This window comes from Strongyloides ratti (genome assembly GCF_001040885.1).
Source record: "Strongyloides ratti genome assembly S_ratti_ED321, chromosome : 1".
Lineage (NCBI taxonomy): Eukaryota > Metazoa > Nematoda > Chromadorea > Rhabditida > Strongyloididae > Strongyloides > Strongyloides ratti.
In genome coordinates this window covers 9,565,462-9,589,148 of record NC_037307.1, presented here as the reverse complement: position 1 = coordinate 9,589,148, position 23,687 = coordinate 9,565,462, and the positions used below count along the sequence as shown (strand labels likewise).

Genomic DNA, 23,687 nt, shown 5'->3' with positions numbered 1-23,687 from the left:
TTTTGAGAATTTAAATTGTGAATTTTTTAGTGATCTTTGAAATGTAATGAAAAAAAATGATTATTTTTAAAAATAAACTACTTTTAAAAAATTGAAAGATAGTCGAAAAAATATGTCTACATACTATAGTATTATAAAATATTATTTATCATTAAACAAATGAAAATTTGTCTTATTTGTAGTTTTTATTACAAAATATTATTGTAGTTAAAGTCATTGTTTTATCATATAAATTTGTTATTATTTTATTTTTTAATATAAAATTGTCTTTCTTTTTTAAAAATTTAATTCTAATCGACGTATTTCACATTTTAATTCATGAAGTTTATCGATATCAATTTTTGAATTATACTCTTGGAATGGTAAATTATTGTAATTAAAAGATGTAATTTTGTTCAATTGAAGATTAACCATTTTTAAATCGTTTTTTACTTTATTAATTAACTCTAAATCTTCTGATGATATCAACTGTGAATCTCTAATTTGTCTATCATATATCATATCCAAAAACAATGGAAATCTTTCTATGGGAATATGATTTATATTTTTTAAATGAGTTTGAAAAATTTGATAAATTTTGTTTTTTTTCTTTAATTCTCGATCATTAGTTATAAGTTCTTTTATTTGGTCATGAACTACAAAATTTCTTTTTTTATTTGTTAAATTTTTTAGATATAATGACATATCAGAACAATGATTACAAGCTATTTCAGCATTTTGTTGTTCTTTAAATTTTGAAGCATCAAGAACTTCCTTTAGTTCTGAGATTAAATGACGACACATATTTGCTGCAGTAGCTAATGTTGGAATTTGAGTTATAAGTGAGTATTTTTTTAACTCTATACGAGTAAATGATTTTAATGTTAATTCAGTATCAGGAACATTTTTAATACCTTTAAGTATACAATATGATCCATATGAATTATAGTACTCAAAAGGATTTCTTAAATGTATCGTATAACAGAGATTATCATACTCTACTTTAAATCCCTCTTCAAGTGGTTGATGACCACGAATAAGTCTGCTAACTTTTAATTTTTCTAAAATATTTTTTAAACCAAATTCATTAAAAGCAAATCCAATACCACGTTTAGAAATTGTAAATCCCAAACTATTTGATGATCCATAATCTTCTCTATAAGTGTCAGCCCATACAAGATCAGTAATTATCATTCTACTAACAATATCTTTATTTTTATTAAGAGGTCTTGATAAAATATTTATAGAGTTTCTACTTTGTATCCATTGCGATACTCCACCATGAACACATAAAATATCATTATCAATAATTGCTGCTAATGGAAGGAATTCAAAACCATAATTAAATATTCGATAGACATTAAATGATCCAAAAAGATTTTTACATCTTATTGGAAAACATTCTTTTGAATTTTGATCCAAAAATTCATGGTTTCCACGTAAAAGATAAACTTTTTTTGGATAATTTATTTTTAAAAGTAACAATAATGTTACAACTACAATATCTTCTGTTCCTTTATCAACATAATTTCCAAGGAATAAATAAGTTTTAACACCTGGTAATCCATTGTCATTTAAAACTTTAATTAAATCTAAAATACTTCCATGAATATCAGAAACAACTATAATATCTTGTTTAGTAGTTGAAAGTTCTAATAAAAGTGATTCAGATTTAAATATTGCAGCCGCTTTATGAACAATCTTAAAATTCTAATAATATATACTTTCATTAGACAACTTACAGATTGAATTCTTGTTGTTGGAAAAAGTTTAGAAAATGCAGAATCAAAATTAAACATATTTCCTAAGTTAAAATGTTTTTCAATAACAACAATAAGTTTAAATATCATAGATAAACACTTGTTTTGTGATAAAGTTTCACAACCACATGGTCCCAACTTGATAATAAACTTTTTCATTTGTTTTTTATATTCTAACGAATTTCCTATCATATAACATTCTGATGTAAGTTGATTATTTTTATTTTTATTTATATTCATATTTGAAATACCATTTGTATTTCTTTTCACTAAACCAGAATTTTCCTTTGAACTTGTGCTTTGAGACTTAGATTCATCATCATCTAATTTTGATTGTAAAGAAGTAGTGTCAGAATTAGTACTTAAATCATCAAGATATTCTAAATTAGATCCCTTTTGTCGTGTTAAAGTTAGTGAATTTGCTATTTTCTTAAATACATTTGAAGAGTGGCGTTTCTTTTTTAATTTCACTTTGTTATTTTTATTCTGTAGTGAACTAAGTAAACTAAAAGTTCCAGAATCAGCTGATTGTTCTTTTCTTTTTGTTCTTCCCTTTATAATTTTTCCGTTTCCCATTTTTAATGTTAATAGATATGTAAAAGATGTGAGAAATATTAATAATTTACAACATTAACACGTAGAAATAATTAAACAAAAAAATTTTTTTTGCAAATTTTTGTCTCAAAATTATAATTTATTTGAACTTCAAATTATGCTAACAAAATTAATATTATAAATTATAATTAAAATTTGTTTATATATATATCATTTTTTCTATATTTAAAAAAAACAACGATTGGTATTTCAAAAGATATAATAAAAATTTAACAAAATTTAAATAACAACAACAAAAAACAAAATTTGAATTTAATAACTATTTGCTTTATGTTTAGGTACAAAAACAAAATCTTGAGGAACAGGTCCTAAAAACATTTCTGAAATTTTAATCCAATCTTTACATCTTGGACTTGATAATAAATGTTCCATCTCATTTCTTCCCTTCAAATAAGGTGGTCGCTCATTTAATCTTTGAGGTAAAACTTCTAACATTCCAACAGGAATATATCTATTTGTAAAAGATAACCATTCTAATAAGAAACGCCTTGTTGCTTCTAATCCTGCATCATCACTACCCCAATGTTCTAAACCAAAATTAACATAATCTTGTATATATTCAAGACGTTCTGATGCCGTAATATCTATATGTCTTTTTTGTTCAATTTCTGTAAATATCCATGGTTTAATTAAAGCTGCACGACCAATCATTATTCCATCTATTGGTTTATTTTCTAATCTATCATAATAATCAGTCCAACTTGTAATATCTCCACAAACCCAAAAAGAACTTTTTTTGTCAATTGCTTCAGATACTGTTTCAACGTAGTCCCAATCAGCAAGTTTAGTGTATCGTTGTTCTCTAAAATTAAATTATTATATATTATAATTATAATTATATCTTACTTTGATCTTGGATGAAGAGTTATTAAATCTGGAGGTGAAAAATTTACTAATCTAGATAACATTTTATGAATATTATTGTCACCTTCTTTAATTCCTGATCTAACTTTTATTGTTAAAGGTATATCTGTTAAAATATTTTTCATACAATAAACTACTGAACTAATTTTATTCCATTTTGAAGGTAAAGCACATCCACCACCTTTACTGTTAATCAATTCAATAGGACATCCCATATTAATATCTACAAAATCAACATCACAATGTTCTTTAATAACTTGAGCAGCTCTTGTCATTGTATCTGGAAATCCTCCAGCAATTTGAACACCAAAAATTTTTTCAGAATGATGTCTTTTCAATAAACTACATTCAGATCCAATACCTTTTACTATATTAGTTGCTAATGCCATTTCTCCACAGGTAATTTTACATCCAGCTTTAACACAAATTCTACGAAATGGTAAATTTCCAACTGTAGTTAAAGGTGCAAGATATGGTTTTCCAGCCATTTCTTTTATTTTCAAAGATGCTTTTTCTCTTTCCATTGCACCAAGTTTAGTAACATTTTCTTCATTGTATCCCTTAACTAATTCATCACTTTCTTTAAAATTATATCTATTTTTATTTAACATTATTTTTATATCTGGATTACGAAACATTGTACAAACAGGAATTTTTTCATATTCCTCTTTCTTTTTTTCATCAACTTTTTGTTCAAAATTTTCAAGTGTATGATCTTTGTGAAATCTACAAGCTATATTATATGGGCATACTCCACGAATTTCAAAATTGTAACATTTTTCACCGATATCAGGTTGCCTTACTTTTGAATACTCTTCTAATGAATGATAATATTTACATTTGTCACCGAATCTACATTTTTTATCTGTTGACTCTTCTGTTCCATAGGTTTTATTACGAAGTGCAAATATTGTAGAAGGGCATAGTCGTGCTTGATTTGTACTTATTTCAATACGTGCTTTATCCATTTCTTTTCTTCTTCCTTTGTTCATCCCTCTAGCTTTTTTTTTGACTGGTTCACCATTTTCATCTTCTTTTTCAATAACAGTATTTCTGTCTTCTTTTTCTTCCTCAAGTCTTTTTTTAACATAATCTGGTAAATTTGTATCATTAAAATCAACGATAAATTCTTTTTTTACTGGAGCAACTCCTTTATTATTGTTTTGTATAACTTCTGGTTTCATTTGTAATTCAACAGAAATATAACAAAATGGTGACACGTCAATTACCAGTAATTAATATAGAAATTAAGATCTTATTATGAAACTTATTTTGCTTTTTTTTAGCAAAATGTCTAAAATAAATATATGTATTAAAAAGTTGTTGAAATTGATGTTGAAAATAAAAATTTTTTAAATTAATTATAATTAGATAATAAACATAGTAAATTAAATGAAAACAAATATTTTTTTTAGAAAAAGTTTAAAATTTATAAATTAAAATATTATTTATATTTTGTTTCATTTTTATATATCTATCAAATTCTTTAAAAATTTATTAATACAAAATTATCAAGATATTTTTTATTTAAAACAAACCACAAATAAATGTTTAAATAATATTTTTTTTTACAAAAATTTATCGTGCTAAGAGCTTATTTTTGAATATTTAATTTCAATTGAAAAATTTAATGATAACTTTTCAGAAAACATTCATTTGTTTGTAATAATTAAACTTTTAAGAATTAAAAAAAAATTAATAATAAATTTTTTTATCATAAAATATATTTATATCATAAATAAATAATAATATATAGTATAAATTTTTTAGTTTATATAAAAACTATTTAAATCAAAAAGACAGTATTGATTGGTGAAATTCCTCTTAAGATGTATCTATTGCCTTCACAGCTTCATCTCGTTCTGATTCACTGACCAAAATATTGTTACTTCAATCGTTGTTATCTAAAAATTTTTTTTTAAAATTATAATCTTTTTATAATTCATGATAATTTTAACAAATCTATTTTTATCAATATGTTCTTTTTATAGTATTATTAATTTTTTATTGTACTATAAATTAAATTTTTATCTTTAGCATAATTACTAGACTCTTTTTTATTTAAAATAAAACTTATATAAAGTTTCATTTATAAATTAAAGATAAAATAATAAAATAAATATACAAAAGTTAGATGTTCACTTATGTAAAAGATGTTATAAAAAAAATTATACTATGTAAAAGTACAAAATAATTAAAAAAAATATATATAGATAAATAGAATAATAAGAATTACTGACGCCACATTATTTATGTAAGATGAAAGAATATCTTGTATTCAAAAGGCTCCAGAAAAAAAAAAAACTGGGACAATCGTATTATAAAACAATTTTAAATTAAAAAAAATCTTAAATTTTAAAATTAATCTGTCTCCACCCACATATTTCTGGTAATAAAAATTAGATACAAAAAAAAAGACATTACTTTATAGTAAAAAGTGCTGAAGTAAAGAGGCATAAAAATATATGAACAACTGACGAGCGTTTTATATATTTTAATAAAAAGAAGACTGCATATTTATATAACTATCTTATGTAGCCTATTACTTAAGTATAAGTTCTTTATACATACTATTTCTAACAAGGTAAAATTTTTCAAGAAGTATTGTATTAATTGATTTTGTCTACTTGTAAATAAATAAATAAAATTAATTCTTATTTTTAAAAAAATATTGTATAATGAAATTTGAAAATTTACTAGATTCAGGAGCTGCTATTGTAAAAAGATTAGGATGGAAACAAGGCAAGCTAAATAATTTTTATATTGTAATAATATATATATATTTTATGATAAAATAAAATTTTTTTTTATTTAATCTATATTTATTAAATATAAATTTAAAAAATAACAAATATATTTTTTTTAGGTGAAGAAGAAGAAAATTGGTCAAAAAAAGCAATAGATTCATTGGTAAAAAAATTACAAAAAAATAATTGTAATGCTTTATTGTTATTGGAGGAGGCATTAAAAAGTGAAGGAAGACGGCCCTCTGAATGTGTTACAATTCCAAGATCACTTGATGGTAGATTACAAATATCTCATCGTAAAGCATTACCACATGTGATATATTGCCGAGTTTATAGATGGCCTGATCTTCAAAGTCATCATGAATTAAAGGCTGTTGAAAGTTGTAGATTTTGTTATGAATCAGGTCAAAAAGAAATATGTATAAATCCTTATCATTATCAACGAGTTGAGTCAGCTGGTGTTCTTCCACCAGTTTTAGTACCAAGATATTCAGAACCTGCACCATCAATAATTCCAATGTCATTTCAAAAAATGCAAGCTATGGAGGCATCATGTTCAATGCCTAGAAATGTTGACATGACTGTTGGTAGAATTAATAATAATCAAGTTACACCAAATTCATGGAATAATTGTTCAAATAATAATTATACTAATTGTGATAATCTGACAACAAATAATATGATTAGTGTACCATTCATTAATTCACCATATTGGGCATCTATTTGTTACTATGAATTAAATACACGAGTAGGTGAACAGGTAAAAGTATCACTTCCAACTGTTGAAATAGATGGTTATACTGATCCATCAACAAATTCAAGTAAAATATCTTTAGGTTTATTTTCAAATATTAATAGAAATGCACAAATAGAAAATACTAGAAAACATATTGGAAGAGGTGTTAAATTGACTTATGTTCCATATCAGGGAACATTATTTGCTGAATGCCAAAGTGAAAGTGCAATATTTGTTCAGAGTAGAAATTGTAACTACATTCATGGTTTTCATCCAAATACTGTTTGTAAAATAACTCATGGTACATCACTAAAAGTATTTGATCTTCAAAAATTTAGAGAACTTCTTGCTGAATCAGTTAATATGGGTTTTGATGCTAATTATGAATTAACAAAAATGAGTATAATAAGAATGTCTTTTGTTAAAGGATGGGGTGCTGAGTATAATAGACAAGATGTTACATCAACTCCATGTTGGATTGAAATTCATCTTCATGATCCATTAACGGTAAGAAAAAATTTTTTTTTCATCAAAAAGTAATTTTTATTTTATTTTAGTGGTTAGACAAAGCTCTTTCACAAATGGGTAATTCACGTCAACCTATTTCATCAGTTTCATAAATCAAAATTTATCTTTTCCAATCACTGTTATTTTTATTTGACATAATAATAATTGACTTATATAAAACAATTTTTAAGATAAAATTGATAAAAATATTATAAATAATAAAATATAACTATGAATTAAAAAGTTATCATTGACAAAACATCCATCAAATTTTTTTTTTCAAAGTCAACTTAATAATTGTATTTTCTTTTATATACACCTACACAAATAAATGTAAAATTTAACATCATAATATTTAAAAAGAAATTATTAAATTATTCTATTTATTTATATGTTAAAATTTTATCTTTATAACTAAAATTTATTTTACCATAATTATTATACCATAAAAGTGAACAATAATATGTATAAAATATTTTTGCTACTAATTAATACAAATCAAAATAATCTTTATCAGTCATGCTATATAACTTTTAATGTACTATTATTAATAATATATTATTTGTGATACCATATATATTTTTTCAAAAGTTGACCATACATTTTTAACTAACTTTTAATAATATTATATGATTAAAAAAAATATAACCGGACAAAAATATATTTGTTATCAAAGTGTTATCTGTTCATGTATAAATTTTTAGATACAAATTACTATAGATTAATTGAAACACCAAATTTTTTACATTAATTTTATTTATTTATCAAGATATTAATTGATAATAAGCTTAATAAAAATATCAAATAAACCAAGTTTTTGTTTTTTACCATAAAACTTCTTACTTTATATTTTTTCTTATCATTTATTTTAAAATAGTTAAAAAAAGGTGAAATATTTACAAAAATTAAAATATAATTTAATAAATTTATATTTTTATGATATTCATAAAAAATAAAGGTACTTTCTTTATCAAAAAAAAAATTTTAATATTTTTTATTAAAAGTACATTGAATTGTTAAATCATAATAACTTTTTACAAATTTCTTTTCTTTACTAATAACCAAAACATTTGGTATTTTTGGAGAATAATATTTATTCAAAATACCCATAAAGTATGTACATTTTTCAGTCATTTCAAATGATTCAATACAATAACATAACTTTTTTTCAATAAATTCATCATCAAAGTTGTACTTGACATTTTCATAATCTTCAATAAAATATAAATATGATAAAAAAATTGACAAAAAAGATAATGTACATTCAAAAATCATTATAGAAATACTAATAGACCAAAAAGAATATTTTAGAAAGTTTGGAAGTATGTTGTAATAACTTTTATATTTAAAAAATAAAAGATATTCAAGAAATCCTATTGTAATGATGATTATTGTAAACCACTTTTTTTGAAATTCTATTAAAAAAACTATTAGTTTTTTAATTCTATTATTAAATATGGCATTGAAGTTTTTTGATACCAAGATACACGGTAAAGAAAAAAGTAAGAGTAAAAAAAGATTTTTTGACAATTCTTGTAGTAATAAATTAGAATATAAATTATAATAATTGAAACAATAGATAAATAAATACCATATATACACTAATGTTTTTGTGCATAGTGTTGTTGTGATAAAATTTATCTTTTGTATCCATGTAGTAAATGATAAGTTATTGTTTTTTTTAGATATTTGAAATAAATTAATCTCTGACTAAAAAAAATTATATTTTATTATTATGACATCATTTTAAACTTACAAGAAAATACATAAAATATAGAAAGATTTCGATTCCACTAATAATTGTAAATATGTTTGGTGATATTATTGTACCACAATAAAGAGAAATAAGAAAATTTAAACTTATTATAAAATAACTTAAACAATTTTCTTTTTTATTTATCAATTTTTCATCAATAAAATTCATAATAAAAGGATGTTTTATTAAATCTTTACACTTTGAATTTTGAAGATTTTTCAGTACATCTATATTTATGACATCATTTGAATAGTCAAATAAGAATAAATAATTACCGTCTTTTTCTTGGAATTTAGTTTTTGAATCTAAGATTTCTTTTAAATTTTTTGTTACTGAACTTTCATGGAAAATATTTGTATTAGTAGAAATATCATTTTGTAACAAATTACAAGAATCATCATTACTTGCTTTTTTGGTAGTTATTTTTGAAGTTAATAAATTATTAATTACATTGTTAACATCAATTTGTGAATAAGTAGATAATTCATTTGAGAAGTCAATTAATGATTTATCATGATAGACATCTTTTATATGAGTATTTATTTTTTTAGAGTCTAAAAAAGTTTTTAAAATCTTCTCAACAACACTTTTTGAATAGTATGGTAAATTGTTAGAAGTCTGGATCTTTGAAGAATCTTGTGATGAATGGTTAATAAAAACTTGTTGTTTCTTTTTTTGGTTATAAATATTTCTAGAAGAATTACTTAATGAACCATTTATTGGATGAAGTTGAGAAAAATTAACTTTATCAAATGGAACAATATTAAGATAACAATTTTTATCAGTTTTTTCTAATGTTGTCTTTGCGATATTATTTAAAATACTGTTATTACTTTTTAAAAAAGAAGATGATACATTTGAAGAATAATTTGTCAAAGCATTGATATTTTTATTCTTATAAAGAACTTGAAATGAAGATTGTTTTTTTGTGTAATGAAGATTCTCCATTTTTTTTAAATTAGAAAATTATATTAAAATATTGTAGAATAAATAATATAGAAAATTAATAAATACAAGTTATAAAAGTTAGTAGTTTATGTACACATGAAATTAATAATAAAATGATGCTGAGTTTGTTTTTTTTTCAGTACAATTTGGTCATAATTACCGCGTATTTACTTGACTGATAGAAATTATTTAAACCAAATTAATTTTTTATAGTTATTATTTAGTTAAATCAAAATATAGTTTTAAACTTTTTACAAATTTTTTACTTTATTTATTAAAAATCATAATATTTTTAAATTATAATAACATTCATAAAAATCTGGATCAAAAAAATAGATTTTAAAAATATATAATATAAAATAAAATAAATATATTCATTTATGACCGTAATATCTTTAATCCGATTTTTCTTTTAATTTACCATACTTTCCATCCCAATGAAAAACATATATTTTTGATATAATTACATTGTAATATTAGTTAACATTAAAAAAAGGTTTTTATTTTGAAACATTTTTTGTCTATAATTTGATAAAATATAAATATTATTTAAAGAAAATAATAATTTTGTTAAAAATTTTGAATAAAAAGTGTAAAACATTCAATTTTTTATCTTTCAAAAATTTAATAAAAATACGTATTTTTTAACAAATAACAAGCTATCATGTTTCTGGATTTATACAAATACAAAACTCTCTGGCTGCTGCTGCTTCATCTAATTTTTACACAATGTCAAGGATATATTTATAGTTATTACTTTCCTTCAATTTATTTAAAAAACATGAATACGGTCTTTCCAGTCAATCTAACGTCTGAATCCGATTCAGATCTCATTCTTGTAAAGTGCCCAGGTTATAATTACAAACATAAGAGTCCTAGGGATTTTTTTGAAATGAATCATAAATTCATCAACTTTACATATATACATTTTACCGAAAATTTTCTATTTAATTGGGTGCCAATTAAGTATACCGATTCCATTTTTTATCAATTAATGTGCGGAACAATACATATACCATATGAAAACAATACTATTAGACAATATAATTGGAATGTTAATGTCACTTGGAAATCGAAGCCAAACATGTTGAAAGTATTAAATAGAGATATAATTTCAAATGAACTTCCTTTTTCTGATAATTGTGGTGATTGGAATAATTTATTAGTATTTACAAAAGATAGGCAAAACAAAGTAATACTGCTCAGATTATGGAAAAATAAATTGAAAAGACTAAATGAACTACCATACTTAGGCAAATTATATTATCTTTTTAAACGGCCTTCAGACAGTAGTAAAATGGAACAAATATATCCTTGTGAAATTTATAAACCTATTAATAAAAAGCCTAAAATTATAATTGAAGGATTTAATTCAACTTTGTATAAATTTAAAGATAAGGAAATCAATGTTATAAAGTTAGATAAAATAAATACATTGTTGTCTATTAAACTTTATCTTGAAGGTGAAGAAAAACCACTATATTTCTATGAAAATGAAAAAATTTTAATAGAAGAAGTCAGCATTACAATGGATGGGATCAAAGATATAGTAAATTCAAATAAAATAATTACAAATTCTTTCATGTTACAAAAATTTCAATTATTAAAGTTTTCTTATGAACTACAAATGGATTTTCAAAATTTACGTACAACAGAAATATTTTATTTTGCACCATTAGAAGAAAGTTATGAATTACCACTGGAGGTTATAGTACATTCATCAACAATAAAAGTTATTAAACCAAACTGTTCAATGAATATGTTCAACTTTGGATATTTATATTCAATTGATTATGAAGGAAAAACTATTGAGATTGATATGTTTTTTGTTGATGGGTATCAAAAAAATAATTTTGTTCGTTCAGGAAGTTATATTTATATGAATAATGTTAAAAAAAATGAAATAAAGCTAAAATGTTTATATAAAACAGCAAATGGAAACTTTTCAATCTTCCGATTGTTCAAACTAGAAATTCAAACGATTGAAATAAATAAAAAAGAACAAGACTTTCATATACTTAAAAATCCTGATGATATATATGGAAAGCTGCCAAAAGAATTACAAAAAACATGGCATAATAAACTTATGAATAAAATTGGATCTAGTTGGAAACAATCAATTTTTGGAGGAATTGTTTTTTTTGTAATTACAATCATACTTTTTGTTGCTGTACTATGTTGTCAAAGGTTATTGAAGCAAAGAAATGAAAAAAAGGAATTGAATTAAAGAAGATTTAAAAAAAAGTCAAAATTTTACATACTGAAAATGTTTTCAAAAAAACCAAGAAAATAAAAAGTAATAAATAATTGTATATTATAAATAATTGATTACTAATAAATTCCATTATAGACTTTTAAAAAAATAAAATTATAATTTATAAATTATTAATTGCTATAAAGTTTTCCATTTAGTTTGAAATATTTTAATATATTGTTCTTTTTAAAAAAATTATCTAAAAAGTATCTAGAAACTTATTGTTAAATAATCCATATCAAAGATTTTATATTACAATATTATTAGAGAAACATACATATAAAAAATATAAAACAATAAAGTTAAACTTTATACAAGATTACTATTATAAGTACATAAATAAAATTTTAAGAATTATCTATTTAGACTAAGAACACAAACATTATTAATGTTTTAAGAAATTAAAAGTTATCAATAATTTAAATTGTTAAAGTTTATTTTATGTAATTAAATAAAGTAATTATTTTACTTTCTCAATTTTGTTTTGTTTTTTCATTTTAGTTTAATTTTTTTTTAAAATCTAGTGTAAAACAGTTGACTTCAGATAAGTTTGGATAAAAAAAAATTTTTTTTAATTAAATGTATGTTTTAATTTTTCTTATAATTTATTTTAGGAAAATGTTATAAAATATTTTTATGTAAAAACTAGAAAAATTAATAAGAACTTCAATACTGTTAAAATACAAAATATTTTATATTATTTATGTAAACTTTTATGTTTTTTCAATGAAATAAAATATAAATTTCTGTTAAAATAAGTTAAGTAAAAATAATTGACGCGTTTTCTATTATAAGGTTATACTAATTGACCCCCCTCGCCTCCCATATGGTCTAGTGGTTAGGATTCGTGGTTTTCACCCACGCGGCCCGGGTCCGATTCCCGGTATGGGAAATTTTTTAGCTTAATTTCACTGTTAGTACTTCAGAATCTTTTATCTGAAAGAAGGTTTATAATTTTAAATGCTTTCCCATTATTTTTTCTTTTTTTTTTACTCAATTTTTATGTGGATAAATATATATTGCTTTTAATTTTATAATTAAAATATTCTTTATTATATATTAAATGCTTATAAACTAAGATTATACTGATAAAAATATATGGTAATCAGTAAGTCATATAGATGTTTAATAATATATATAATTTTAAGAATATATAATAACAAAGAAGCATATAGTTTAATATTTTGTGCCAAAATTTAAAATTATTCAAAAGTCAATATTAGTATACTTTTGAAATAAATAATTTTAAAAAATGGCATTAATTATATTATATAACAAAGTTAGGTTTATCATTGATTAAAATATTAACTTAATGTAAATATATATCAATAATAATATATCTTTAAATATTTCTAGATTTTTACAAGTGTAGTATGAATAAAAAAAAATAAAATGTTAATTATTATAATTTTATTAAAGAATCAAATAAGCATTGATATTTTAAATAAGTTTTAAAAATTTACTTTCTGGTAAATATTTATATTATTCATTATAATTGCTTTAAAAATTCAATGCTCATAGTTATATAACATAATTAAGATATATTATATTTTTCAAAAAGCTTGAAAGTTTGTTTTTAATATTTTTCTTTAATAAAATTGAATTTATCATTAGTCCCGTGTTTAACTTTTAAACTTCTTTTTTACTGTTTGTAAAGTTGCATTAGCTTTTTGTCCTAATTCATGCTAAAAAAAGATAAAATAAACTAATTATTAAACATACAATTTTATCTTTGACTTTTCCTTCTATATCTTTAACTTTGGCACTAAATTCTTTCATAAGGGATTTTCTTTTGTATCTATTTTTTTGACCGAATACACCATCTCCATATCTTTCCCTTATAAGACCTAATTCTCTAGATTCATAATCTTGTGAAGCAACTTGAATAGCTAACAATACAAGAAGTGACAAATATTTTATAAAATGCATTTTATTTTGATTATGCTTTTCTTTTCAATTTCTTCCATATTTATACTTTTATCAAAGTTATTTAAATTGGAAAAAAAAATCTTCATATATTTAGATTTCAAATATAATAGTTAAACAAGACGAAAAAATTTAGTAAATTTTTCAAGTTTGCCAATATTGTTTTTCAAATAAAAAAATAATTCATATTTGATACACTCATAAAACATTATTTAGAAATCTTAAAAAAAGAATTTTTTTTTGTTGGTAAATTTTTTAGTCTAAATATTTTAAATGTAAGATATACAAAAATTGTATATATTCCAATTGATATTTGAAACTTTTAATGTATTAAGGTAAATATCATTGACAACAAAAATTTATTTTTTTACTCTTTACCTTAAAGTAAAAAGTTTATTAGTAAATTTTATAATAATTATTATATTTTTTATTTCTTTTTGTTGTTGTTAATGTATTTAGTAAAATCTTTTTATTTTTTAACTTTATTAAAAAAAACTTTATCTTTTAAACTTGAATTTTGGCAAAAAATTTTTAAAAATAAATAATTTAAGAAAAAAAATAATAGTTTTTTTTTAAAAATGAAATTTTTAAAATATCTATTTAAACAAAATGTTAGAATACTTTAAAGCATAACATACTGAAAGTTTTGTAAATGAATACAAATTGTGAAGTTGATTGAGAAAATGCAATTAAAAAAATTTAAACATTATTTATATTTTCAATAATAAAAAATTTGATCTAACAAAAAAAAACCCAGTAATTCTCTTTGAAAAAAAAATTAAACTTCAGATTTTAATATCGTGTTTGATGACGATTCATAAATTAATTATAAAAAGATGCGCCAAAAAATATTTTGAAATTTTCTGAAATTTGAATTAAAATGAAAAATATAAGTTCATCATTGTAATATAAAAATTCTTAACCTTTTTTCTTAAAAACAAATCTTGAAAAAGAGCTTAGATACAATCAAGTTTTTTTTTAATAAATATAAAGATTAATTTTCCTTTTTTTAATATATGCTTGTTTTTTGTAAATAGTTTAATTAATTAATATTAAGAATATTTAATTATATTTGTTTTGATATAATTTTTAATTTGATTAGAGATAAATTAAATCTTTCAAAAATAAACAAGGCTAGTGTTATTTTTTCTGCTAATTATAATTAATCTTTCAACTATCATATTGATAAAAAAAAGATCTTGCAACGAAAATTATTGATAAAATTTGTTTGCACTAAAAAATTTGAATAAAGATTATTCTTCAACAAATTACATAACCAAAAAAAAGATATGCATCAACATTTTTTGGATATACAATGGCTGTTGATGAGTTAATTGAATATATAAAAATATGTAAAAAAAAACCAATTTTGTTACATCTCCACGTAGCACCATTTATTGTTATTTATCTTTTTATTTTATTATCATGGAACTTTTATTTTCAAAATGAAGAAAATTATTTTACATTTATTGTCTTATCAAGTTCTATTTTTCTTCTTCAAGTATGTTATTATAATTTTTTTTTTTAATTTTTTATATATAGATTTTACTTGGATTATTCTCATTATGGTTTAAAGAATTTTATTATATTTTAGCATATAAAAGTGAAAAAAATTTAAAAAATGCAACACATGCATTAATTAAACCTACACTAAATAATGGACGATCTGAAATTGTACCAATTAAATATGATAATCTTAGTAATGGAGTAATTAAAATTTCAATTGAATTTCAAAAAGTTGTTTATATTTATGATAACAATAAAAAACAATTTAATCAATTAGAATTTGATAATAATAAACCATTTAGTCATTTTAATTCATGGTTAGGTTTAACTTCAGAAGAAATTATAACTGAAACAAAATTAAAATATGGTAATAATAATATGGAAATGATTGTACCATCATTTATGGAATTATTTGTTGATCGTACCATAGCACCTTTTTTTGTATTTCAAATATTTTGTGTTGGTTTATGGTTTTTAAGTAATATGGTTATTTTTTCTTTATTTACTTTAGTTATGTTAGTATTACTTGAAATGACTGTTGTATTTGAACAAAAAAAAAACATGAAAATGATAAGAGATATGGGAAATAAACCATATTTTATTGATGTTTATAGAAATAAAGAATGGAAAGTAATTCAATCAAATGAATTAATTGTTGGTGATTTAATTTTAATAGGAAGAAGTTTAAATGATGATAATGTACCCTGTGATTTATTATTATTACGTGGAAATTGTATTTTAGATGAAACAATGTTGACAGGAGAAAGTATTCCACAGATGAAAGAATCAATAGAAACATTGGATAAAGAAAAATATTTTGATTATAAGAGAGATATGAAACTTCATGTTTTATGTGGTGGAACTAAAATTATACAACATTCATACAAACACAATAATAATGATATTCTCCCAAAACCTCCAAATGATGGAGTATTATGTTATGTACTTAAAACTGGATTTAGTACTTCACAAGGTTCATTATTAAGAACAATTTTATTTGGTGTTAATAAAGTTACGGCTAATAATTTTGAAGCATTTATATTTATTTCCTTTTTACTTGTTTTTGCAATTGCTGCAGCAATTTATGTTTGGATAACTAGAAGTGTAGAGGAAAATTTTGATAGATTTCAAACTTTTGTTAAATGTTCACTAATTATTACTAGTGTTGTCCCAACAAAATTACCTATAGTATTATCATTGGCTGTAAATCAATCATTAGAAGCTTTATCTAAATTAGGAATATTTTGTACTGAACCATTTAGAATTCCATTTTGTGGAAAAGTAGATATTTGTTGTTTTGATAAAACTGGTACTCTTACAACTGATAATCTTGTTGTAGATGGTATTGGTATTATTGATGAAAATAAAAATATTTCTATAAAGAATAAAAATGAGATTAGTGATATAACATTAAATGTTTTGGCTTCATGTCATTCATTAATAATATTAGATGGAGACTTGGTAGGAGATCCAATAGAAAAATCATCATTAAATTGGATTGAATGGAATATTATTGAAAATGATTTGATATCTTCAAATGACAGAAACTCTCAAACTATAAAAATTTTACAAAGATATCATTTTACCAGTCAACTTAGAAGAATGACAGTTATTTCTGAAGTTACATCAATTAATAATAAGTCAAATATGATTGTTACAGTTAAAGGTGCTCCTGAAGTATTAAAAAATATGTTAACTTCTATACCAGAGGGTTATGTTAATGGTTATAAAAAATTAACTCAACAAGGTTTTCGTGTATTAGCATTGGGTTATTCAAAGTTAAAAAATATAGATAAAAATAATTTACGACATATCTCAAGAAATGAATTTGAAAAAGATTTAACATTTGCTGGTTTTTTAGTTATTTCCTGTCCATTAAAAGATGATTCAAAAATTATGATAAAAGAAATTAAAGATTCAGGACATGATGTTGTAATGATTACTGGTGATAATCAATTGACAGCTTGTCATGTATCTAATGAATTAAAGTTTACAGATGAACTAAAAGAAATAATGATTTTAGGTAATGAAAATGATAAATGGTATTGGCAATCAGTTGATGAAAAGAAAAAAGTAGAATTAAAAAATGAATCTTTTGAATTTTTTAATCAAAATGAATTATGTGTTACTGGTAATGGTTTTGATTATCTTTATAAGAATGAACATAATTATTTAAAGTCAATTTTAAAATATATAAAAATATATTCTCGTATGGCTCCAAAACAAAAAGAAGAAGTAATAAATGAATTAAAAAATCAAGGATATATTACATTAATGTGTGGTGATGGAACTAATGATGTTGGAGCTTTGAAACATTCTCATGTTGGAGTTGCTCTTTTATCTCATCCATCTGATACAAGTAAAACAAATAATTCAATTATTGAACCAGTTTCAGTAATTCCTGAATTTATAAAATATTTTCTTTCACCAGATCATCCATATAATAAAAGACTTGAAGATGAAAAAAAAATGATGAAAGAATTAGGATTAGACAAGAATTCTGTTATAAAATTAGGAGATGCATCAATTGCAGCACCATTTACATCTAAGTTTACATCAATATCTTCTATTTGTACTATTATAAAACAAGGAAGATGTACTTTAGTTGTTACATTACAGATGTTTAAAATTCTTGCATTGAATGCTTTAATATCTGCTTATTCTCAATCAGTATTATATTCATTAGGTATACGAGCTTCTGACTATCAAATGTCACTTAAAGGTTCACTTTTATCTGCATGTTACTTATTTGTAACTTCATCTAGACCATCTAATAAATTATCAAAAAGAAAACCAATGCCAAATATTTTTAATATTTATACAATTTCAACAGTATTTTTTCAATTTCTAGTCCACTTTGCTTGTATTTTATATATTGTTAATCTTTCTAACATTTATGAACCACAAATAGAAAAAGTAACTTCAGAAACTAAGTTTGTTCCTTCATTACTCAATTCTTCAATTTATCTTCTTGGAATGACATTACAAATATCAAATTTTGCTGTTAATTATAAAGTAAGTTTATATTTCATTTTTTTTATTTATTTTTTTTTTCTAGGGTCAACCGTTTATGGAGAGTATATTTGAAAATAAACCTTTTCTATATTCTCTTATATTAGCACTTAGTGTTATTTTTATTTTTGCTTCAAATCTTTTACCAATAATGTCAAACTTTTTTGAAGTAGTACAATTTCCAAGTGACTTTAAAAACAAATTAATTATTATTTTATTTGGAAATATTACTACATGTTTTATTATTGATAAGACTTTAAATTTTTTTATTGGAGACAATAAACTAAAAAAAGTTGTACAATAATTATATATTATGTTGTTACTAATAAATAAGTTTATTAAATTTCTTTTCTTGCAAAATTAAGAAAAATAGATTAATTAATACATTAAAAATAAACAAACCTTTATTTCTAAAAATTAAAAAAAAGTTTTTTAAAAGTATAATTAGGAAAAATTTGAATAAATAATTAAAAAATAGACATTTAAAAGAGTGAAAAAAAATAAAAGAAAAATGACTTTACTAAAAATAAATAATATTAGATTTCTTCTTTCATTTATAATATATATATTTTTTTTTATTAGAGAGATGTTCGTGAACGATCTTCTAAACTAGATGCATCTTTATTAACTATATATTCATAAAGTACTTTATCAAAAGTACAATTAGATAAATCATATGATATCACAATAGGTTTTTCATAATTTTCTTCATTTACCTCATTAATAGAAAAAATTTCTTCTGATTCATTTTTTTTAAATTTGTCCAAAATTTTCTCAATTTCATTATTTACTTCAAGCCATGTCATTTTAGTATTATTAGGAAAAATATTCCATTGATTAGTTCTTCTAAATGTACGAAAATTAATATTTGATGATGCAAAATTTTGAATTATATTTTTTTCAATTTCTATCCATGTAATTTGTGATGGATTTTCTATAGTTACAGTTACAATAAATCCATTTGTAAGTGTATTCCTTAAATAATCTACATCACCAACTTCTAATGTTTTATTTTTTTGAAAATATCCTATTTTTGTACTTAAATATTCACACTCACCAACATTATTTGTACTAATAATAACAGTTCTATTTAAATCTCTAACTGCTTTTATAAATTCCCACATAAATCTTCTTGATTTTGGATCAACAGCAGATGTTGGTTCATCTAACAATAAAACATCTTCTCCAGAAAGAACAGCTACAGAAAAAGATACTCTTTTTTTTTGTCCACCACTTAATCTTTTAAAACTTTTAAATCTATGTTTTTCTAAACCAAAACATTCAATAATTTCATTAACAATTTCATCAAACTGAACATAACCATGTAATTTTGCAAAAAAAATCATAATCTCATCAATAGTAAATTGGGGCATAAAAGAATCTATCTGTTGACAATATCCAATTTTTATTTGATTTCTATTAAATCGAACCCCATTAATATAATATTGTCCTTGTGTAGCATAAGTTTTTTTTGTTAAAATATCAAAAATTAATGTTTTTCCAACACCATTACTTCCAATTAAACAAAAACATTCATTCTTAGAAACTTCAAAATTAATATTTTTTATTACATAATTTTTTTTGTGTTTTTTTCCTATATTTTCAAAAATAATTTCACTTGCCATATTCATTGTCATATTACGATTAGGATTAATATTATTAGATTCTTTTTTACTAAATAAATTTATTATACCCCAAAATAATCTTTTAATTTTTCTATGATATATATATTGAATATAGTCATCTTCAAAAAACCAAAAAATTATGTAAGTAAAAAGTCCTCTAAGTAATTGTATTTGTAAAAGTGAACCAAATGTAAAAGAATAATCAACAATATTGTTAAATGACATATATCCAGCAATTCCTGTTAAATGAAAAATTAAACATCCTGATGGTGATAGTATTCCGATAATTTGTACTCCTTGTAATGGAAGAAATCTATGAAAAAACATAATAATTATAAATGACATTACAAAAAAAAGCATTGGAAATAAAAGTTGAAAAAATATCATAAATATGTAACCTTTTAATGGTTTTTCAAATAATTTTGACATCATCCATACAAAAGGTATATTTGCCATAAAATATGTTATTAAAATAATACTAAAACATATAATATTTTTAAGATGTAAAAATGATGGAAAAGTTAACATCAATCCAGTCATTATAAAAGTTAAACCAATTAAAAATGTAATCAAGTTAAATAAAAAACTTCCAAAATAAATTGTTACTTTAGGAATATTTGCTGATAATTGTTGATGTCTAAATTGAGAGATTCTTTCTTCAACTAAAAATATCATTGAGTGAGAGGTATGAAGAACACCAAATAAAACAAGAACAATAAATGCTAAAGTACTATCTTGATCAATATCTAACAACCATGGCATTACTTCTGATGATGAACTGTAACTTTGATTTGCCAAAAAACTTCCTTTAATATTACGTGGACTTAATATTTTAAGATTTGATGTTATATGAAGATCATGAAATGTTTCAAAATACTCAACTACTCCTATCATTGTTGAATGTATAGCTATATTATTATATCTTATTGTAACATCATATGTATTTAATGGATTAGAAAATTCATACCCAAATCCTAATTGTTCTTTTGACATAAAAAAATCTAAATATTTTTCAGTTAAATTTTTTGAATCATCAATATGTTTAATTGTAATTTTTCTTTTATAATATTTTGTTCTTAAATCATCTTCTATATCTTCAATAGATTTACTAATATATTTATCATTATTACCACTTATATCTTGAATATTTTTTTCAATATAATATGGTAAGACAAATGGTCGAAGATATTGATAATTAAAATTTATCATTTGATTTGAAAATGATAAGTCATCATTTGATGATACAATTAATTTGTAAATAACTAAACCTAATGGTACTAACCATTGAAAAGCAAATTGATATATATGTTTTCTCATATATAATCCATGTTTATTTATCATACATTTAACTTGATAATACCATAATGGAATTTTTTTTTTAATTATTTTTCTTTTTTCTCCACATATAGCTTTGGCAAATTTTTTGGCATTCTCAGAAATATTAAAACATTCATTTGACATATCAGCCATATGATCAATTCTAAGATAAGCATCTTCAAATGTTGTCTTAAATATTTGATATCTATTTCCATTTAAATTATCCATATTTTTTTCTAATACTTTTACTAATTTAATACAACAATTTCTATTAGGTGATGATAAAAAAAATGAAACTTCATTTTTTTTAGGAGTACTATGAATTGTTGATTTTGGTATAAATTTTCTTATCATATCTAATGAAAGATTTATCATTTCATTTGTTGGAATACATTTATATTGTAAATTTAAAATATATCCTGGTGCAAATTTAGCCATTAATTCACTTTGTGTACCAATAACAGCAGCATATCCTTTAGTTAAAAATACAAGTTTATCAGAAAAAGATACATCCTCTTCAAGAATATGTGTTGCAAGGATAATTGTTTTATTTTCCTTTAAACTTTTTAATAATTTTTCAATTTCTAGCTTTGAATCAGTATCTGAATGACATCTTGGTTCATCGAGAAGAAGAATTTTTGAGTCACCTGATAATGCCATACTTAATGAAACTTTTCTTCTTGTACTATTTGGTAATCTAAATGGTTTCATATTTGCTAAATTTTCAAGACTTAATGATTTTAAATAATACATCACCTCATCAATTATTTCTTTTTTATTAAAAAATCTACAAAAAATATTTCCATAACATTTTCTTTTAAGTAATGTAACAAGAAATACCTGTTCAAATATTGTTAAATGTGGAAAAAAAGCATCATATTGTGGACAATATCCAATTATTCCTTTAAATTTATCAAATTTTTTTATTAAATTATCTTTACCAATATAAATTCTTCCTGATGTTAAATTTGTTGATCCAGAAAGTATGGCATAAGTTGTTGATTTACCAGCACCATTATGACCAATAAGAGTTGTTATTTCACCGTGTCGTGCGGTAAATGTTAATGCATCTAAGGCTCTCTCACCAGTTGAAGTCCATATTTTAGTACAATGTCGTAATCTAACATCCCAATTTATTTGTCCCTGTTTATGAAAAATATTTGGAGATGAATCTTGAAAATCAAGTGTTGAAGTTGTCTGTACATAATAATGTTTACCAAAAAAAAATTCAAATGTTGTCATTGCTGGTGAACCATCTTTTGGAAATACTGAACTAATATAAAATGCTAATATACCATAAATAAAAGTATCAAATAATAACATTATTATACATAATCCAGTTGAAAAAAAATTTTGTGGATCATCAAATATATTAAAAAAACCTAAATTTAATGTTCTTAATTCAGCCCATGCAAAATTTCTAATAGCAAATCGTAATGGATTATTAATATTGAGTGATTTAATTATATATTCATATTGTTTATATTGATCACCTGTTGTAACAAATGATTCAATACAAAGAACAAACCATAAAAAAAAAGTAATTTTCATACTGTTAAGAGAATCTTTAAATAACATTGATAAAAATAATATAAATGAACATAATGCAGAGGAGTATGTTATTAAAACAATTATAATTATTAATTTATGTGTAAACTAAGATTATATAATTATTTTGATAAAAAAAAAAACTTACATGTGTAATAAGATATATTGAATGTATAAAAAGTCCAAAAATTAATGTAAATTTAATAAAATTACATAAATACATTGATCCATAATAAGAACTATTTGTAACACCAATAACTTTTAAATAACTTTTTACTTTTAATTCTTTTTCTGTAACAATAGCTCCAACACTATGAGTTATTGTAAATATAACTGATAAACACCATAAAAAAGGTAAAACATCAAACATATATTGTTTTGGAGATGATAATTCAGAAAAATAAGGAAATCCTCTAAATTTAATAGATGCATCATTATTATTTTCACTATTCTAAAAAAAATAATTAAATAATTTTATTAAAAAAATTATTATATAACTTACATTAGAAATAATTTTAAATAAAGCAACTTGATAACTTAATAAACCTCTTTGTAAATATGGTGGTTGATCTGGTTTATTACTAATT

General features: G+C 22.0%; 8 protein-coding genes across 8 annotated transcripts; 3 read left to right on the top strand and 5 right to left on the bottom strand.

The window, feature by feature from the left end:
- Nucleotides 1–276: 276 nt before the first annotated feature.
- Nucleotides 277–2,315, bottom strand: SRAE_1000297100 (Serine/threonine-protein phosphatase 5; the record flags this gene model as incomplete). Its single annotated transcript, XM_024650109.1, has 2 exons — nt 277–1,680; nt 1,722–2,315. 2 exons carry the CDS (start codon nt 2,313–2,315, stop codon nt 277–279), a joined length of 1,998 nt encoding a protein of 665 aa, XP_024503919.1.
- A 291-nt stretch (nt 2,316–2,606) lies between these two features.
- Nucleotides 2,607–4,402, bottom strand: SRAE_1000297000 (tRNA-dihydrouridine(47) synthase [NAD(P)(+)]; the record flags this gene model as incomplete). Its single annotated transcript, XM_024650108.1, has 2 exons — nt 2,607–3,156; nt 3,201–4,402. 2 exons carry the CDS (start codon nt 4,400–4,402, stop codon nt 2,607–2,609), a joined length of 1,752 nt encoding a protein of 583 aa, XP_024503918.1.
- Nucleotides 4,403–5,896: 1,494 nt separating this feature from the next.
- On the top strand, nt 5,897–7,321 carry SRAE_1000296900 (Mothers against decapentaplegic homolog 9; the record flags this gene model as incomplete). The annotated part of the gene is made up of 3 exons (XM_024650106.1): nt 5,897–5,960; nt 6,085–7,208; nt 7,259–7,321. 3 exons carry the CDS (start codon nt 5,897–5,899, stop codon nt 7,319–7,321), a joined length of 1,251 nt encoding a protein of 416 aa, XP_024503917.1.
- A 1,628-nt stretch (nt 7,322–8,949) lies between these two features.
- On the bottom strand, nt 8,950–9,912 carry SRAE_1000296800 (Hypothetical protein; the record flags this gene model as incomplete). Its single annotated transcript, XM_024650105.1, has 1 exon — nt 8,950–9,912. The coding sequence occupies one exon, from the start codon at nt 9,910–9,912 to the stop codon at nt 8,950–8,952; it is 963 nt and encodes a 320-aa protein (XP_024503916.1).
- Nucleotides 9,913–10,906: 994 nt separating this feature from the next.
- Nucleotides 10,907–12,139, top strand: SRAE_1000296700 (Hypothetical protein; the record flags this gene model as incomplete). Its single annotated transcript, XM_024650104.1, has 1 exon — nt 10,907–12,139. The coding sequence occupies one exon, from the start codon at nt 10,907–10,909 to the stop codon at nt 12,137–12,139; it is 1,233 nt and encodes a 410-aa protein (XP_024503915.1).
- Nucleotides 12,140–13,788: 1,649 nt separating this feature from the next.
- SRAE_1000296600 (Hypothetical protein) lies at nt 13,789–14,095 on the bottom strand (the record flags this gene model as incomplete). The annotated part of the gene is made up of 2 exons (XM_024650103.1): nt 13,789–13,851; nt 13,889–14,095. The coding sequence occupies 2 exons, from the start codon at nt 14,093–14,095 to the stop codon at nt 13,789–13,791; spliced, it is 270 nt and encodes an 89-aa protein (XP_024503914.1).
- Nucleotides 14,096–15,407: 1,312 nt separating this feature from the next.
- Nucleotides 15,408–18,914, top strand: SRAE_1000296500 (Cation-transporting P-type ATPase family and Cation-transporting P-type ATPase, subfamily V and P-type ATPase, A domain and HAD-like domain and P-type ATPase, cytoplasmic domain N-containing protein; the record flags this gene model as incomplete). The annotated part of the gene is made up of 3 exons (XM_024650102.1): nt 15,408–15,593; nt 15,635–18,613; nt 18,657–18,914. The coding sequence occupies 3 exons, from the start codon at nt 15,408–15,410 to the stop codon at nt 18,912–18,914; spliced, it is 3,423 nt and encodes a 1,140-aa protein (XP_024503913.1).
- A 274-nt stretch (nt 18,915–19,188) lies between these two features.
- Nucleotides 19,189–21,444, bottom strand: SRAE_1000296400 (ABC transporter-like domain and AAA+ ATPase domain and P-loop containing nucleoside triphosphate hydrolase domain-containing protein; the record flags this gene model as incomplete). Its single annotated transcript, XM_024650101.1, has 1 exon — nt 19,189–21,444. One exon carries the CDS (start codon nt 21,442–21,444, stop codon nt 19,189–19,191), a length of 2,256 nt encoding a protein of 751 aa, XP_024503912.1.
- Nucleotides 21,445–23,687: the final 2,243 nt, after the last annotated feature.